The 19,724-nt window shown below is 41.9% G+C and overlaps 2 protein-coding genes and 1 non-coding gene across 9 annotated transcripts in view; all 3 read right to left on the bottom strand.

Moving 5' to 3' along the window:
• EXPH5 (exophilin 5) overlaps positions 1-19,724 on the bottom strand; it is an 87,413-nt gene that overhangs the window by 23,888 nt on the left and 43,801 nt on the right. For 3 of the 7 annotated variants that reach the window (XM_060180123.1, XM_060180124.1, XM_060180125.1), the window contains exons 2-3: positions 17,899-18,059; positions 15,507-15,666 (exon numbers count right to left, since the gene is read on the bottom strand). In XM_060180123.1, the coding sequence (XP_060036106.1) occupies positions 15,507-15,666; positions 17,899-18,059 (321 nt within the window). Of the gene's footprint in view, positions 1-14,412; positions 14,654-15,506; positions 15,667-17,898; positions 18,060-19,724 lie in introns of those variants that run through there. The other 4 variants (XM_060180128.1, XM_060180127.1, XM_060180129.1 and 1 more) reach the window with 2 other exon arrangements.
• Positions 6,879-11,525, bottom strand: LOC132532436 (large ribosomal subunit protein uL15-like). The gene is made up of 2 exons (XM_060179770.1): positions 11,433-11,525; positions 6,879-10,903 (listed from the first exon to the last, which is right to left on the bottom strand). The coding sequence occupies exons 1-2, from the start codon at positions 11,523-11,525 to the stop codon at positions 10,409-10,411; spliced, it is 588 nt and encodes a 195-aa protein (XP_060035753.1). The 3' UTR covers positions 6,879-10,408.
• LOC103128733 (small nucleolar RNA SNORA3/SNORA45 family) lies at positions 10,788-10,914 on the bottom strand. Its single transcript, XR_009546934.1, has one exon. It is a non-coding gene; the product is annotated as a small nucleolar RNA SNORA3/SNORA45 family (small nucleolar RNA).

Here is a 19,724-nt window from a genome sequence, read left to right as displayed (position 1 = left end):
GGGAGTATGGATCGACCTGCCAACACCCATGTTCAGCAGAGAAGCAACTACAGAAGCCAGACCTTCCACATTCTGTACTCCATAATGATCCCTTGTCCATACTCGCAGAGGGATAAAGAATAGTAGGACAGCTTTCAAGGGGGTGGGGGTGGGGTGGATGGAGTATGGAGTTCTGGTGGTGGGAATTGTGTGGAATTATACCCCTCTTATCCTATGGTCTTGTCAATATCTTCATTTTATAAATAAATTTTTAAAAAAGGGAGTGGGGGGCGGGCAGTAGCACATCTGAGCCCCTGTCTCCCCCCATCTGGGGGGGGGTCGATTCATAAGTGGTGAAGCAGGTCTGCAGGTGTCTATCTTTCTCTCTCCCTCTGTCTTCCCGTCCTCTCTCAATTTCTCTCTGTCCTGTCCAACAACAGTACCAGCAGCAACAACAATAACAGCAACAAATACAACAAGGGAAAATATAGCTTCCAGGAGCAGTGGATTTGTAGTGCAGGCACAAAGTCCCAGCAATAACTTGAGGAAAAAAAAAAAGAATTTTGGTCCATACTCCCAGAGGGGGTAAATGTTAGAGGAAGAAGACCAGAGAGCTCTGGACTCCAATTTCATCAGGATCCAGAGAGATAAGTGGAAAAACAAACAAAAAAGAAAAAAAAAGGGTAAGGACACTCAAATAATAGGTATGACTTAGAAAGGAGGAGAAGGCATGGACACAGAAAAAATGGTTATATATATATATATAGTAGTCAGTCTATATCTGTGATCTTGATAGAACTACTGCAGTTCCCAGTGGAGGGAATCGGGACACAAAACTCTGGTGGTGGGAAAGATGTGGAATTATACTCCTGTTATCTTATAATTTTTGTAAATCAATATTAAATCACTAATTAAAAAATGGGCCTTACTGTCTGCTCTCTAGAGCTGAAGTCAAATGGCATGGGTGCTTTTAAAATTTTATTATAGTGAAAGAGAGATTAGATAGACAAGAGCACTGCTCAGCTATGGGTTACCGGTGGGCCTGGGGATTTAACCAGAGACCTCAGATCTCAGGCATGAAAGTCTTTTTGTTTAACCATTGTTATCTCCCCAGCCAAATCAATGTGGTTCTTTTTAAACCTTTTCCCCTTTCTTTCCTTCTTTCCTTCCTCCCCCTTCTTCCCCCCACCTCATCTTCTTCTTCTCCGCCTCCTTTCTTTTTTCCATTAACCAGTGCACAGCTCAGCACTGGTTTATGATAATACCAGAGACTGAACCTGGGACTTGGAGCCTCAGACATAAAAGTCTTTTGCATCACCATTATGCTGGCTCCTCAGTCCTAGGATTTTTTCTTTTTTTAATATTTATTTTATTTATTCCCTTTTGTTGCCCTTGTTTTATTGTTGTAGTTATTGTTGTTGTTGTTGGATAGGACAGAGAGAAATGGAGAGAGGAGGGGAAGACAGAGAGGAGGAGAGAAAGATAGACACCTGCAGACCTGCTTCACCGCCTGTGAAGCGACTCCCCCTGCAGGTGGGGAGCCGGGGTTCCAACCAGGATCCTTATGCCAGTCCTTGTGCTTTGCGCCACCTGCGCTTAACCTGCTGCGCTACAGCCCGACTCCCCAGGATTTTTGTTTTTATAAAGACACTTTACGTACTCTGAAACCATATTAGAGGAAAATACTTAATCTATTTATGTTGTTTCTCTCAATTTGGATAGAAGCTGAAACATCTAAGACATAGGCCTAGAATCAAGATTAATTTTGATCTTTTCAATGTAAAATTCTATGCCCAGGGGTGCTCTGCTTGAAATAACAGTTCAAGACTTACTAGATTGAATAAAATCAGGTTCTTTCCCTCCACTAAGAGAGCAGCAAAAGGAATTGAGAGTTAAATGAATTAGAGCTTCATGTCAGATCAATTCAAAATAGAAAGAAGCATCTGTCTAGCATTCAAGTTCCCAGCTGCTTCATGGTTCACAATTGTAAGCCTAAAACCTCAGTGGCCAAAAATTTTATATTTTAAAGATATCCATATGTAATTTATAGTTTAGTTAAGATTTTAAACAGAAATTGAAATCAACATAATAGGGGTTTTTTTTTCCTTCAAAAATGCCAGCTATATACTAATAATCTCTTGGAGTTAAGCACAACTTTTTATTTTTTTTATTTTTTTTTCCAGTACAGTTTTATTGAGCCTGCATGCTGCCTACATGTAAGATACTATTTTGAGTGTTTTGGTGGAATTAAATTTAAGAGAGAAAATTTCTTCTTCTATATCTTTAGATAATCTGTTTCATCTAATGAGACAAATTAGATACCCAAAGATACAAATACAGTTTACCCTGGAGCAACGAGGTTTGAACTTTGAGGGTCCACTAACATCAGGTTTTTCCTAAAAAATATAGTTGGCTTTTCACATACTCAAAGCTTTTTTGTCCAAAGCTTCAACCAGCACTGTAAGATTTGCGCATCCTTGGGAGAGTTGGGGTGGGAGAGTTTTTTTTTAATGCCATATTTCTCATTTATTATGAACAATGATAATTCCTCTATATTTAAGAAAGAGAAAACAAGTAACCACTGTAAAACGACAAGCCTGAGGGGGCTGGGTGATGTCACACCTGGTTGAGTGCACATGTTACAATGCGAAAGGACACAGCAAAGGACACTTGCAAAGCTTTCCCCCCATCCCCCACATGCAGGGGGAAAGCTTTGCAAGTGATGAAGCAGTGCAGCAGGTGTCTCTCTGTCTCTCTCACTCTCTATCATGCCCTTCCCTCTCAATTTATGGCTTTCTCTATGCAATAAATAAATAAAGATATTTATGGGCCACGCAGTGGTGCACCTCGTGAAGCGCACACATTACAGTGCTCAAGGGCTGGTTCAAGGCCGTGTCCACACCTGCAGGCAGAAAGCTTCATAAGTGGTGAAGCAGGTCTACAGGTATCTCGCACTCTCTCTCCCTCTCTATCACCCCTTCACTCTCAATTTCTGGCTATTTTTATCCAACAAATAAAGAGAATAAAAACATTAAAAAACAAATAAAAATAAAGATTTAAAAAAATCCTTTAAAAAAACCAAAAACTCTAAGCCTGGATACAATTGCTCTTAAAGAACACGTATACAGAGTGTGGAATATTGGAGTTTACATCTTTGTTCCAGTCACTGTTGCAGAAGGAATGAAAAGAATATCTTTTATTTCTAATGTAGTACTAAGGATTAAACTTGGAACCTGGCACAGCTATATACAAGATGTTGGGTATTATACAGCAAATTCTAACAAAGGGACTTTTCAAAGTTAACCCAATTACCAAATAATGTGATAATAACAATAACTATCCATTGTCTTCTTGAACCCTAAGACAGCAGGAACCTCACATTTCCACTATAGAGCCTATATTTCCCCCAGTCCTGGAACCTTAGGGTGGGGCGCACTTTCCTGCATGCTTCTCTCAATTCAAATCAAATAATGTTGCATCCACTGATCCCAACCTAATCAACGCAACGAGTGCCACCCCAACATGCTTCACTTCAGACTGTGTCCAGAGACTTCAGGTGTGGAATGACAACCCTTCAGCTTCATTACTCGGGTGAGACCTTTCCTTTCATAGTATTCTCTAATTCCATTCCAGGTGGTTCACTTCCTAACAAAGTCCCAAAACCTAGATATAGACCAGGTCCCCTGACATAGAGCATATGTTCACATGTATCCATAAACTAGGGCAAAATATATACCTGAAAGCAGAAGTACACAATAGTCTGCAACGAGTACCCCACAACACTTCACCTGTACTATTCCAGCCTTTAGGTCCATAATTGTTCAACAATTTGTTTGGCTTTGTATGTTAACTCTCTTTTCAGCCACCAGGTTCCAGATGCCAGCAGGATGCCGACCACACTTCCTTGGACAGACGACCCCACTAATGTGTCTTGGAGCTCTGCTTCCCCAGAGACCCACTCTACTAGGGAAAGAGAGAGGCAGACTGGGAGTATGGATCGACCAGTCAACGCCCACATTCAGTGGGGAAGCAATTACAGAAGCCAGACCTTCCACCTTCTGCAACCCACAATGACCTTAGGTCCATACTCCCAAAGGGATAAAGAATGGGAAAGCTATCAGGGGAGGGGATGGGATACAGAGATCTGGTGGTGGAATTGTGTGGAGTTGTACCCCTTCTATCCTACGATTTTGTTAATGTCTCCTTTTTAAAAGAAAGAAAGAAAGAAAGAAAGAAAGAAAGAAAGAAAGAAAGAAAGAAAGAAAGAACAGTTCCTCCTGGAGGCAGGTGGTGGTGCACCTCGTTCAGCGCACAGGTTACAATGTGCAAGAACCTGGGTTCAAGCCCCGAGTCCCCACCTGAGGGGAAAGCTCTGTGATTGGTGAAGCAGTGTTGCAGGTGTCTCTCTGTCTCTCTTCCTCTATATCTTCCTCTTCCCCCTTAATTTATGGCTGTCTCTATCCAATAAGTAAGTAAATAAAGATAATTAATCCCAGTTTGAGCTTCTGGCTCCCCACCTGCAGGGGAGTCGCCTTCACAGGCGGTGAAGTAGGTCTGCAGGTGTCTATCTTTCTCTCCCCCTCTCCTCTCTCTATTTCTCTCTGTCCTATCCAACAATGATGACAGCAATAACAACAACAATGATAAGCAACAAAGGCAACAAAAGGGAAAATAAATACATATTAAAAAAGATAATTAAAAATAAAAAAACAAAAACAAAGAAAAAGAAAAGGTTCCTCCTGGATGACCATAGGTAATTCAATCCCTACAGGTCTAGACAGAGTCCCTATCACCTTTCACATCCACTCTTTTCTAGCTAGTGAACCAACATAGCCTGCTGACTTCAGAAACCCTTTCCCAAATCACTCTCTTCTCTATACATCCCTGCTATTATGTAGTTAAGGCTTTTTCTTTCTTTCTTTCTCTTTTTTTTTTTTTTTACCAGAACACTGATCGGCTCTGGCTTATGGTGGTGTGTGGTGATTGAATCTAGGACTTTGGAGCCTCAGGCATAAGAGTCTCTTTTCATAACCATTATGCTATTTCCTTAGCCCACTTAAAAAAATTTGTTAATTTATTTTATTAAACAGAGAGATTTTGTTATTATTTTATTAGACGGAGAGAAATTGAGAGGGGAGTGGGAGATAGAGAGGAAGAGAGAAAGAGAAACATCTGCAGCACAGCTTCATCACTCGAAGTTTCTCTCCTGCAGGTGGGAACTGAGGGCTTGAGCCCAGGTCCTTGTGTTTGGTAATGTGTGCACTGAACCAGGTGTGCCACTGCCCAATCCGCTATTACACATTTATTTATTTATCCACTCTTTTACTAGAGAGAATTAGAGCCTCACTCTGTCTCATGTGGTGCTGCGGACTGGACTCTCAACCTCATGTTTTTTTTTTTTTTCCCTCCAGGGTTATTGCTGGGCTCGGTGCCTGCACCATGAATCCACCGCTCCTGGAGGCCATTTTCCCCCCTTTTTGTTGCCCTAGTTGTTGCAGCCTCGTTGCAGTTATTATTGCCATCGTTGACATTGCTTTGTTGTTGGATAGGACAGAGAGAAATGGAGAGAGGAGGGGAAGACAGAGAGAGAGGAGGAGAGAAAGATAGACACCTGCAGACCTGCTTCACCGCCTGTGAAGCGACTCCCCTGCAGGTGGGGAGCCGGGGGCTCGAACCGGGATCCTTACGCCGGTCCCTGCGCATTGCGCCACGTGCGCTTAACCCACTGCGCCACCACCCGACCCCCTCAACCTCATGCTTTTAAGTGGCTCTACCTGCTGAGCTACCTCCCCAGGCACAAGTCACTTATTATTGTTTTTGTTTGTTTTGTCATCACTGGGGATTTATTGCTCTAGGCCAACTTTTTAAGACAGAAATACAGGAACACAGAGAAAGATACCACAGCACTGAAGTTTCCTTCAGTGTGGTGACAGCTGAACTTGAACGTGGATCGTGAGCATGACAGAGCAAAGCAAGACACTGTCCAAGTGAGCCGTCATGTTGGTCCAGGTTACTTATTATTTTAAAATGACATTTATCTCTTGCCTTCATTATTACTGTAGATCCTTAATTCTCTCTCTCTCTCTCTCTCTCTCTCTCTCTCTGTTTTGTACCAATACAGTTCACCCCCAACACCTTCACCAGGGATCAGTATAAATGGAATCATGCTACTTCCCTGCTTAACCTTCTAAAGTTTCCCCTCTCTCTCAGGTGAAAGTCTAAATTCTCTGCACATATTAAATCCTACATGATCCAGTCCCCGTGCACTTTCCCACCTCCTCTCTCACTTCCCTATATTTCTGTTCCTATAGGGAATATGCATCACGGCTGTGCCTCTGCATGTATTGCTCCTTTACCCGAAATATTTTTCTACCACTTCTTTGCCTATAGAGCTATGCAGTCATTGAAGAATCACTACAAATGCAACTTTCTCTGGATGACCTATACAGAGAAGAGGCTTAATTTAAGATACCCAACCTCTGTGGGGTCAAAGGAACCCTCCTGCACTGCTGGTGGGAATGTTAATTGGTCCAACTTCTGTGGAGAACAGTCTGGAGAACTCTCAGAAGGCTAGAAATGGACCTACCCTATGATCCTGTAATTCCTCTCCTGGGGATAGATCCTAAGGAACCCAACACACCCATCCAAAAAGGTCTGTGTACACATATGTTCTTGGCAGCACAATTTGTAAGAGCCAAAACCTGGAAGCAACCCAGGTGTCCAACAACAGATGAGTGGCTGAGCAAGTAACTAGTATATATACACAATGGAATACTACTCAGCTATCAAAAACGGTGACTTTACTGTTTTCAGCTGATCTTGGATGGAGCTTGAAAAATTCATGTTAAGGGAAAATGTTAAGTGAAATAAGTCAGAAACAGAAGAATGAATATGGGATGATCTCACTCTCAGGCAGAAGTTGAAAAACAAGATCAGAAGAGAAAACACAAGTAGAACCTCAACTGGAATTGGCATATTGCACCAAAGTAAAAGACTCTGGGGTGGGTGGGTGGGTGGAGAGAATACAGGTCAAAGAAGGATGACAGAAGACCTAGTGGGGGTTGTATTGTTATATGGAAAACTGGGGAATGTTATGCATGTACAAACTATTGTATTTACTGTCAACTGTGAAACATCAATCCCCCAATAAAGAAATAAAAAAAAAAAAAAGATACCCAACTTCACCCATGTCCCTAGAGCATGGATGAGGTTGAGATGGTAAGATGGTAGAGCATCTGCATCTTAGCACAGCTCTGTGTTTATCTCCTTTTTTGTTGCCCTCACAAGACTAAAGCCTGTGAAGCCAAAGACTGCATGTTGTGTGCATAGTGCTGTACGTGGCATTCCTGAAGCAGTGTTTCCTGGATAAATGAGAACATGTTCTTTTATTTTCCTTTTAGTGCTAGGGATCATATCTAAGGCCTCACACATGCAAAGAATATGTTCTATCAGATGTGTTCTCTCTCTCTCTCTGTCATGTGTGTATTATGATCTCATGCATGCATGATTTCACTACTTTGGCCACTCTTTTATCTAGATAGAGAAAGAGACAGAGGAAAAGAGAGACATCACTGCACCAGAGCTTCCTCTAGTGCAATAACACCTCTCATGTGGTGCCGGGCGGGGTTCAAAAGTGGGCCTCACACATGACTAGGCATGCTCCCTACTTAGTGAACTATCTCTCCAGCTCAGTTGTGTTCCTGATTATCTTCATTACTTTTGCTAATCCTCCTGTATCCTTCACTATAATCTGCCTGGCTCCCTAAATCAGAGTGAAGCATTCTCCTCTCTCATACCAGGTCTCTCACGGCTACTCTTTCTACAATAGCCAAAATAGTTTCTCAGTCTCAGCACTGACGGTACTTCTTCTACGAGATGGTCTGCAATGCGCACTACAGGACGCTCAGCAATACCTCTAGTCTCTACCCCGTAGATGCCAGTTGCACTCCCTTCAGGTGTGAAGCACCTGCAGACACCACCAAATGTCAGGGGAACAGCTGCACTTGGTTGAGAACCACTGAGCTAAAGTGATCTTTCCGAAAGGAATATCTGATTTTGTTATTTCTTCATTGAAAAGCTATCAATGGTGAAAACACACATGCATGAAAAACACCAAAATACTCATACTTGTTCAGTTCACTGGGTTGTGAGCAATTTCATCTCTGTGTGTGCATATATATATTTGCATATAATGGTACTGTCAGGAAGTGATTAATGGCTCACAACACTGTAAAAAAAAATTCAAGGGAGTCTGGTGGTAGCCCAGCGGGTTTAGAGCACTTGGCACAAAGTGCAAGTACCAGCGTAAGGATCCTGGTTGGAGCCTCAGGCTCCCCACCTGCACAGGCGGTGAAGCAGGTCTGCAAGTGTCTTTCTTTCTCCCTGTCTTCCCTTCCTCTCTCCATTTCTCTCTGTCCTATCTCACAACGATGACATCAATAACAACAATAATAACTACTACAACAACAATGAAAAACAGCAAGGGCAACAAAAGGAAAAATAAATAAATATATATAAAAATAATAAGGGGGTTGGTCGGTAGCGCAGCAGGTTAAGCGCACGTGGCGCAAAGCGCAAAGACCGGCATAAGGATCCCGGTTCCAGCCCCCAGCTCCCCACCTGCAGGGGAGTCACTTCACAGGCGGTGAAGCAGGTCTGCGGGTGTCTGTCTTTCTCTCCCCGTCTTCCCCTCCTCTCTCCATTTCTCTCTGTCCTAGCCAACCACGAACGACATCAACAACAACAATAATAACCACAATAAGGCTACAACAGCAAGGGCTACAAAAGGGGGGGATGGCCTCCAGGAGCAGTGGATTCATGGTGCAGACACTGAGCCCCAGCAATAACCCTGGAGGCAAAAAAATAAAATAAAATAAAAATAAATCAAGTATAAGGGCCTAAGCACTGCATGTATGAGGCCCTTCTTCCCTCTGCCAGCCTCATCCATGGCCTTTTTTTTTTTTTTTTTAAGATTTTATTTATTTATTTTTGAGAAAGATAGGAAGAGAGAGAGAGAGAGAGAAAGAAAGAACCAGACATCACTCTGGTACATGTGCTGCCACGGCTTGAACTTAGGACCTTACGCTTGGGAGTCAAGTGCTTTATCCACTGCACCTCCCGGACCACCCGTAGCCTTTTTCTTAGTAGTTTCACTTTATAATGTTCGAGTTAAGTGCAGTGACCTAGATCAGTTCCTTCTTTTCCCTTTGCTTTGTCATTATTTCTGCCTGCTGCAGCCTATAGACTCTTAATTGCTCAGTTCAGTCCTTTCTGTCTTTCAGAAATTCACTCCCTTCTTCAAGGAAGCAAGCCTTCTGGATACTCATGTGAGTTCAGGGATTCTGCTCTGTGTTCACGGTGGGAATACCATGCATCCACCATACTCTCACCATATTATACCATAACCATCGGTGGAAATGGCTATCACCCAGATTGCAGCCAGGCTGGATAGTAACCCTGCGTGAATTTCCCTTCAAAACCCCCTTTTGTCATCTGATGGGAAAGTGCCACAGTAGACATATGAATTCATGATGAGGGTAATGGGAGCACCCCCTCCCTTCACTGGCTAGAGTTTTCTAGCGCACCTCAGGCCCAACCATACACTGAAATCTGGTGTTCTCTTCTAGGTTATAAAGTCCTCCAGGCATAGACTTTGATTTATTTTTATGATTTTATCTCTAGAACTAAACACAGGATTTGATCTAGGATAGGACATGGAAGAAAGCTGGCTAGATAAAGGAAAGGGAAGCTATCACTGGCTGTTAGCACCCATTCCAGGAAATCTCACAGCCGTCACCATAGCATCTGTGGTAAGATAAGCCACAGTGGTTCTCAAACCTGGATGAGCATCACAGATCCTGGAGAATTAGAACAAATAAACAAATCTCCCTTGTGTGTTCCCTCAGACCTCCTGAATCAGCATCTTAATATTGAGATCTAATGATCTGTCATCATTTTAAATTGCTGATGAGGTTCAAATAAAGATTGACTAGATCAACTGTGAGCCATTATCCTGGTCTTGCTTCTCCCTCTTATCATCACATCCCTGTTTATCTGTGGTACTCCATCTGGGATCACTGAAGGAGCATTTCCAAAGAAGGAACTTGCTCCTTCTGACTTCTCCTTTAATCAGGTGGCTTAGGTAGCTGTATATTCCAACTGAAGCCTAGGCACTCGTAGAGGTAGAGGAAATAAAGCCTAACAGGACATCTGGGGTGAAAGACAGAAAGGGGGAGGGACGTTGGTGGTGCACTTGGTTGAGTGCACATGTTAACAATGCACGTGACCTGAATTTGAGCTGGGAAAAAGCTTTGCAAGTGGTGAAGTAAGTGTTGCAAGTATCTCTCTGTATCTCTCCTTTTCTTTTCTTTCTTTCTTTCTTTTTTTTTCTTTCACATTCATGGTGTTTAATGAACCTTCCCACATGGTTTTAAGCCACCAGAACACAGGCTCCGCCAACACCTTTGATCTTCTCCTCAGCTCTTCTAGTGAAGAATTTGGCCTTCACGATGACAGGCTGCTTCCTGAGCTTGCCCTTCCCCAGGACTTTGTAGTAGCCTGACCGCACCACGTCGATGATGGGGGCGGCCCTGGCTGTGTTCTTGGTGGCGTTGACCTGCGTCTGCTCACTGACCAGGCTGACCAGGGTCCACAGCTTATCCAGGCTGACAGTTGGGCAGAAGCTCTGGTTCCTCTTCAGATGGTAATGGTGCATGCCGACCTTCCTGAAGTAGCCTGGGCGGCTGGAAGGGTGCCCTTCACAACCCGCCCAGCTACCTCTCTGGACATCAGCCCCGGCGAGCCCGCCCGCCTGTCCCTGGCCTGGTGACCAGCTCGGCCATGGGGTCACAGCCAGCGAATAAGGCCAGCGGCTGCTCTCCGAGGATTCCAACACGCCGGGGCAACACCATGCACGGGCAAGACTCTAGCCTCTCCCCTCTCCCTCTCGACTTCTGGCTGTCTTTATCCAATAAATAAAGATAATTTAAAAACTGAGAGAGAGAGAGAGAAAGGGAGCAGAGTTCAGGAAATAAAAAGACAACTTGCCCTTTAAACTTTCCAAAATGACATTCGACCTTTTGGCTTATGTAAACCTAGTTGCAGTTGGACTGTTGAAGCTGTGTACACCCTGTGGTGGATCAGACAAATTGGGGCATGTCTTAAGAGTAGCTGGGTGGATCCACCAAAGCCCTTTACATCTCTAGGGGAAAATATCACACTAGAGTGAGGCATGCACACACTCTCAAGGGTGGCAGCTTCACTTTCATATTAACTGTGTGATAAATACTCACTATATGTCACTGTGATGGTTCTCAAATTAAAGAAGTGATCTTGAAATTAATTGTACAGGCTATAAGTGAGCCTTCTGAACTGGTTTCCTTGTACTTTTCACTTCTCCTTACTTCTTTGGATTACTACAAAGCAAAGAGTAGAAGGGATATCTCCATCCCTACAATCACCACAATGAACTGGAGGGGCATGGCCACACAGCTCTGAGATTGTGTGTGGAAAAGGGGATAAGTGTCCCCTTGAGGGGTTGACTCCATTGTGGGTAAGTTGGAGCATGAGACAGAGAGTGGTATACATACAACCTAGTCATGGTGAAGAAGGCATTACATGTGAACTGGGAGTTTGCAATAAGTAAGGAACAACTATAGATGATACTTAGCATCCAGGAGGACTGACATATGACATACACTACTGGGTACTTGATGAGTAAAGTAAGAGGAATTTGTGAGATGAAGGAAGGAATTACTAAAATTTGGTGGTGAGGATTGGACACCACCTGTCACAGGCAGTATATACCTCAGAAAGACACAAGGAATTATGACCTACAGGAAACTGTGGGAAAATCATATGGTATATGTATGCTTTTTAAAAGAAGATTCTTTGGCTGGTGGTAAATTAAAACATGAGTGGAAAGTATTTTTCTTCTCTCCTGAGGTCAATGTGTGGTCACAGCGGGTACAGTTCCATCATTAAAATCAAGTGGGATTAAAACAAGTATGATAGTATGGTGGACCCAGTAGAGTACGTACATTACCATGCACAAGGATTAGGTTCAAGCCCAATGGGGTGGTGGGGAGCCTCATGAGTGCAACTAACCATGCTCTCTGTCTCCCTCTCTGTGTTTCTTATTACCTATCAATAAAATGGCTACTGGGCATGGTAGAAGCATTCATGTACTGAGACTCAGCAATAAACCTGGTGGCAAAATAATAATAATGATAGTTATTATTACTACTATTATTTAGTTTGAAGCATTAATGGAAAAATAATTTTTAGATAGAGGGTGAGAGACAGAGGGGGGAGAGAGAGACATAAAGGGAGACAGAGAGAGAGAGAGAGGGGAAGAGAGACACCATAGCAGTTCCCTACCACTCATGTATTTTCCTCACGCAGGGGCTCCTAGGTTTCTGGGAGGTCAACCCTGTGTTCTCATATATGATAAAGTGTGAACTCTATCAAATAAGGCATCTCTAGCCTCAATGGCAAAAATTTTATATTAATTCATGAAGTCATGATGTTCACGTGGCTTTATATCCACTTGTAGTAGGACATCAAAGCTTCAACATACCAATATACTTTTACGGCTTTTCTAAAATAGGGCTTTTATCTAATGGACAGTACAGCTAGTAAAATGATGAGGATCACTTTTTTCTTTTTGGAGAGAGTTATCCATTTCCCAGTGTTATTTCTTATTTAAACTGAGTTTAAAAGAAGGAAACATCTCTGATACTCACGTTTAAGGATGAACATATGTGTGTCTTTTGCTTAGAGGGCTTGGTGCTCCTTCTGTGATTGACTAAAGGGCCTCTAAATTGCTTTGCTGACTTGTCCAAAGCACAGAGCATGACACAGTCAAGCCTTGATGGCTTTGGCAAGTAGAAACCTGACTGCAACTGGTTCTGTGACTGTGCTCAGCCCAAGTCCTTTGTCAGTTCCTCCTGATGCACTCGCAGCAGGGAAGAGCGCTGAATCACAGTCTGCATCTCGAGCTGATTTTGTATTTCAGATCACAACTGCTACAGAAATTTCAGTTCTACTTAGGAGTAAAGAGTCCCTTGAAATGTTTGACTTATACTTTTTATTATTACCATAGTGTAATGATCTTTTTTTTTTAAAGAAGTCCCTACCAATAACTACACATTTAGAACTTATATTCAAGTATTTATATTGCCCTTATATTTAAGAATAAAAAGATGTATTTTATACTTTATCCTCTAGAACTTCTTTTTTAAAATTTATTTTCCCTTTTGTTGTCCTTATTATTTTATTGTTGTAGTTATTATTACTATTAGTAGTAGTAGTATTTTATTTATTTTTGAGAGAGATGCAGAGAGAAAAAGACACAGAGAAACACCAAAGCACTGCTCAGCTCTGGCTTACGGTGGTGCGGGGGATTGAACCTGGGACTTCAGAGCCTCAGGCATGACAGTCTCTTTGCATAACCACTATGCTATCTAGCCCCACTGTTGTAGTTATTATTATTGTTGTTGTTGATGTTGTTAGATAGGACAGAGAGAAATGGAGAGAGGAGGGGAAGACAGAGAGGGGGAGAGAAAGATAGACACCTGCAGACCTGCTTCACCACTTGTGAAGCGACTCCCTTGCAGGTGGGGAGCTGGGGGCTCAAACCGGGATCCTTACACTGATCCTTACGCTGATCCTTACGCTGGTCCTTGCACTTGGCACCACCTGTGCTTAACCCACTATGCTACCGCCTGACTCCCTAGAACTTCTTAGGAGTAAAAAAAGTGTCCTCAGTATATTATGTGCCAGCATGATGAAGAATTATTTATCTCCTCTTATTTGTTGAAAAGTACTTAAAGATGACAAGCTTATATAAGATGTCACACTTTGAAATCTACTACATACAAGCATATATATGTATATATACATTTAGTTATAGGATTGTTTCATTTCCACATACCATGATGTATGTGTGTGTGTATATATATGTGTATGTGTGTTAATGTTTGGCTCATCTGGCATCTGGCTAAAAGAACTGTAAGTCATTTGGGTCTATAAAAAGCATAGTTGCTAAAGAGAATTTTCTGTTTTCATTTTCTTTTCAATTCAGTTTATACCTCAAACATGATATTCAGAATGAAGATTATAGATCTTTTATCTTCTTTGATCTCCTTTGCAGTAACTTGCAAAATGAGCTTGGAAACAACTTGTCCATAGAGTTAACAGGTTCTTCAACTTTTCCTGGTCTACTAATGTCAGATTGCTCAGCTATATAAAACTCTGTCTTGAAGAAAATCACCCAAGACATAAATCACAAGGTCCAGCTACACCACATGACAGGAATATTTCTTTTTTCCTTAAAAGAAATGTTTCCATCAAGGAAATACTCCTTAATTTAAAATCCCCAGATAAGAAAAGGATTCTGATTTCAAAACATTCTTGGAAAGAAAAGGAACTCACCTACTGAAGAGTATTTCCTTGCAAGACTCTGGGAGAAACAGTCATACAAATCTACATTTTGTTCAGCTCTTCACCATTTCATCAAAGACAAAAATAGCCTCAGGTGAAAACTGGAAGCAAAAAGCCTTCCATCCACCTCAGAAGAGAGGATGGGGCTCTGTTTTCTGAGTCTGGGATCCTCATCACACACCCCACCAGCCTGCTGCCTGCCTTTTGGCAGGAGTGACCTCCAACACCTCGTACTTAGTGCTGTAATGAGCTCCTAGTGGACTGACGGCACTCCACTCAACAGAACATGTCACGTGCCAAGGCAACACCTTAAGAGGGTGGGAAGCTTTTCAACCAGGAAGACATGCCGAAAATATTTCATCGTCAGCTCAATTGCATGTAGGCAAAGCCTTGCTTATTTTGTGCAAAACAACTTCACAGCATAATGAGTCAGGATGAGCTAATTTACACAGTTCTGAAGTGGGAGCCGTCTGGCAGTATATCTCCATTGCTTCAAGGGTTTCTCCTCTCTCACCTGAAGTTTAAATTCTGGGGAACTACATTAGAATGAGCACCCTTAGTATTTCTAATAGCAGCAGTATATGCTTTACTTCTGCTTTAAAATTCAGTTTTTCTGTACCTGTTTTCTCATCTCATTTGCTCTCATCCAGTTTCATTTTAATCTATTTTTCTTGGTGATTGCAGGCCCACATATATTGCCCAAAGAAGAAGTTAGCTGTCTTGATGTAAATATAAATGTATTTTCCTAATCAAGGCACAGACCACTCTTGTCTCTCAGAGCAGTTGGAGAAATTGTCAATAAGGAAATTTGTGAACATTAACTACATCATTCATCAAGTGCATTGCCTAGGACCTATGCAGTAGGTTAGAAGTTGGATTTCAGGTGAGTCAAGTTTTGTGGTTCCATAAGGACTTTGTCCCTGTGCAAGCTATGCCCTGTTTTCTTTGTGTATGTGTGTGTGCGCGTGCGTGTGCGTGTGTGAATTTAAATTCTAAGAACATTCAACATCCTGAACACAAAACAGGCTACTGACCTCTGGGATCAAATAACTAATGAGCTGTCATGTGATCAGAGTTTCACTTACCCTTTCAGTCCCAATGACTGAAGCTTTAAGTCCTTTCTGGATTTTCTGAATGAGAACAGGGAAGCAAAGGATGACCTGAAGCTCAGCCGAGAAGAAAAGGATGTTGTGTTTCTTTGATGAGGCATATTTTTAGATCTTGATGTTTGTAGTTCCACAGGATCTAGAAGAAATTATGAAAGTTTTGAATCATTATAATGTTTGAAGGTAAATATAAGTCAGAGAACTAAGGTTTCAATCTTGCTTCCTTCCTCTCTGTGTGTAGCTTAGAAATGCAGGAAGCATCCCCACATGATGACCATGATGACCTGTCCCTTCGACAGGTCTACTGAGTAGAGAAAGTCCTCCTGAGGAGGAGGGAATCTTTCAGTAGCTCTGTGGATGTCAGTTCTGTACACAGCCCTTCTCTCACACCAATTGCACGATTCTTTCCTAATGTGTTTTCCTTATGGCTATTCAAACCCATAAATGAGGAGTCAGGAACCTAGTTGAATTCTCAGGCGGTTTTTAACCATCTCATCAATTAGAAATTTTTCAATTAGTTTTTTTAATACCCTACTGATGGACTGATCCTATGAAAGTTTTCCAATCAAAGAGTGTCAGAGAAATTCAAGTCACTTAAAATACTTATTCCTGGTGAATAATAATAATCTCTTTCTGTGCTTATGAATTTTCTCAAATATGGTTTAGATGTGGATACATGTACTACAAGTATTTATTATTTATATATACAGACAACATGTAGTTTAAATATTAGCATAGAACTTCCAAGGCAATACCAACAAATACAAAATCCATACACTGTAATAGTTTTGGATGTGCTGAATGGAAAATATTAGAGGAATTAAGAATTAAAGAAAGGTCACCATGGTAATTAACATGATAATATTATTTATAATTAATATGGAATTAATATGATAATCTGAACTGTGAATTTTTTTCATGGATCTATTTATTGTGAGAGTTTCAAAGCATTGTCAAAATATATGTTTAGTGGCTGGGTGGTAGCGCACCTGGATGAATGCACATGTTACAATACATAAGGACCCAGGTTCAAGCCCCTGGTCCCCACTTGCAGGGAGGAGGCTTCACGAGTAGTGAAGCAGGTCTGCAAGTGTCTCTCTTCTTCTCTATTACTCCCTTCCCTCTGTTTCTGGTTGTCTCTATCCCACAAATAAATAAAAATAATTAAAAAATAAATATGTATGTTTAGAAATACTGTTATAGGTTAGTAGCATATAGATAAAAGCAGCCAGAGTGACTCTATCAATAAAAATACTGGGTAGGGGTAGATTGCATGATGGTTATGTAAAAGGATTTTCAGGGGCCAGGTGGTAGGTAGCACACCTGGTTAAGCACACATATTATCATGCACAAGGACCCAGATTCAAGCCCCCACGCCCCACCTGCAGAGAAGAAGCTTCATGAGTGGTGAAGGAGGTTTGCAGGTGTCCATTTTTCTCTCCCCTCCCCTCTCAGTTTCTTTCTGTCCTATCAAATATAGCAGAAAAGAAAAGAAAAAAAGTGGTCACCAGGAGTGGATTCATAGTGCTGGCACTGAGCCCCAGCCATAACCCGGATGGCCAAAAAAAAAAAAAGAAAAGAAAAGAAAAGAAAAGAAAAAGAAAGAGGAAAAAAAGAAAAAGAAGAGAAAAGAAAAGAAAAAACTTTCATGCCTGAGGCTCCAAAGTCCCAGGTTCAATCCCCTACACCATCATAAGCCAGAGCTGAGTAAGTGGTCTGGTAAAAATATATATATATATACTTTTGTATATATATCACTGTATATGTTACAAAACATATAATTGCCTGATTTTTAAAACATAACCCAGGCAATGTTACAGTACATTTCTGTTCCACTCTTTTTATTATGTGTTGTGTTATAAAACTTTTTTTTTTTGCCTCGAGGGTTATCACTGGGGCTCAGTGCCTGCACTACGAATGAACTGCTCCTGGAAGCCATTTTTCCCATTTTGTTGCCATTTCTGCTGTTGTTGTTGGATAGAACAGAGAAATCGAGAGAGGAGGGGAAGACAGAAAAGGGGAGAGAAAGACAGGCAACTGCAGACATGCTTCATCACTGGTGAAGAGACCTCCCTACAGGTGGGGAGCTGGCACCTCAAACCAGGATCTCTACATTGGTCCTTGTGCTTCACACCACATGCACTTAACTCACTGCACCTGCCCGGCCCCCAAACCTTATGCTTTTTAAAGAACATGAAATACTTCGTACATATGCATAGAACTTTGCAAAGAGACTATGGTAACCTCAGCATCATCCCAGTGTTAGTATATGTCCTGCCCAAGAGGGCACACCTTACAATTTAAACAAAGTTTTCAACACAAATTGTCTACATACTATGCCAGAAAGAAAAGTTGTAAATTTTGTTCTCACTTTTTTCAGCCATTCCTCTCCTTAGCCTGTATGTAAGTGGTTGTTTTAACATTTGGCTAACATCTGCTTCATTGCAGAACTTTTTCCTTTGAATTTCTTCAAACCATTCGCCAGTGACTCCATGAAGCCATCTGATATCCCTCTTTGTTTTCTGGAGTTTGCTGAAATGAAACAGAAAATACCAAACAGTCTTTAAATTTCTACACATGCTGTAAACTCATGTGATGGACTAAAGTTTACTTAGTGAAGGAGCTGCATGAACTGACTCTAGTCAGAATTCCCATTTGACCACTGTGCATACATTTTAGCCTTTAGACTATTAAAACCCAAAGTTCTTGCTAATAGATGAACTATTTACCAGGTCAGTGAGGAAATCTGGTTTGAGAATTGTGCTGAAAACTGATCTATAGGAACTAGAGGATGTCTCACCCAGTAAAGCACACACCTAGCTATGATGGACCCCCCCACCCCACCCCCACCACCAAACAGTGCCATGCAAAGGTAAAGTTTTATGAATGGTGGAAGAGTGCTGTAATGTCTTTCCTTCTCTGACTGTCTCTCTCTCTCTCCCCCCCTCCGTCTCTTATCCTGTTATTTGGGGGAAACACTGACCCAATAATGCAACTGTATGACAGGTTTTAACAATATGGAAAATTCTAGTTCTGATTTTTCACTCATTGATTGTTTATTTATGTCTTAAAGAAATGCCATATCTATGTACCATACCCAGTGTAGGTAATGGGGGTTCCATAGTGACAGAGGCAGTCTTTAGTTGCCTATCCAGCAGTCACAGAAAAGCTTACAAGAAATTGTTGAATGTAATGATGTAGTGGTCTTAGATAATGGAATTCTTTAAACACAACAGCCCACGAAAGAACATAGGGTTACTGTTCAAGTAGCAAGAGACAGTATGGCTTGAGATAAACAAGAAAGACCATCCAGAGTACAAATGGATCTGCCCGACACGTTCAGAACATCAGGTCTGAAATCCAACAGCTTCTTCTTTTACCATAAACCCTGCCCCCCCTTTTTTTTTGCCTCCAGGGTTATCGCTGGGGCTTGGTGCCTGCGCTATAAATCCACTGCTCCTGGAGGCCATTTTTTTTTTTTAATTTTGTTGCCCTTGTTGTTGCTGTTGTTGTTGCTGGGTAGGGCAGAGAGAAATTGAGAAGGGAGGGGAAGACAGAGGGGGAGAGAAAGACACCTGCAGACCTGCTCCACCACTTGTGAAGCGACCCCTCGCCCCCGCAGGTGGAGAGCCGTGGGCTCAAACCTGGAGCTGGAACAGGGAGCCTTAAGCCAGTTTTTGTGCTTCACGCCATATACGCTTAACCCACTGTGCTACTGCCAGGCGCCCCTTGCATACCCCTTTTTAAATGCAGATGCTAGTCTAAGTCCCAGACTAAAATCATTGGTGACTGTGATATTTTTTACTAGAGCAAATCTTTTTGCTCTATATGAAGAAGACCCTAAAATTGCTTGGAATTGAGAAGTGTTATTCAGAGGAAGGCAGCCCTGGACTGAGGCAAATACAGAAAAGGGGAGTATGAACTACAACATGACAAATCTCATAAAGTGATCAGTTAGGCAGAACCAGAAGATCAAGATCCCTGGGTCCAAGCTTGAAAAGTCTTGATATTTTGGAAAAAACTTCATGCAATGCCACAGTGGTGCCTCTTTAACCAGGGTCCTCTGTGATGTACAAATGTTAAGAATTTTGGATTAGTAAGAAAATGGTGAGCAAGACAGCTGCAGTGTGGCAAATTTGGGGTTAAAGACAATGGACTGGGATGGTTGCAACTCAGGTCCTTGCTTGGGGCCATGAT

The sequence above is a fragment of the Erinaceus europaeus genome, chromosome 20 (genome assembly GCF_950295315.1).
Source record: "Erinaceus europaeus chromosome 20, mEriEur2.1, whole genome shotgun sequence".
Classification (NCBI taxonomy): domain Eukaryota; kingdom Metazoa; phylum Chordata; class Mammalia; order Eulipotyphla; family Erinaceidae; genus Erinaceus; species Erinaceus europaeus.
Note: the sequence above shows the minus strand (reverse complement) of the source record. Positions and strands in the feature narration are given on the sequence as shown.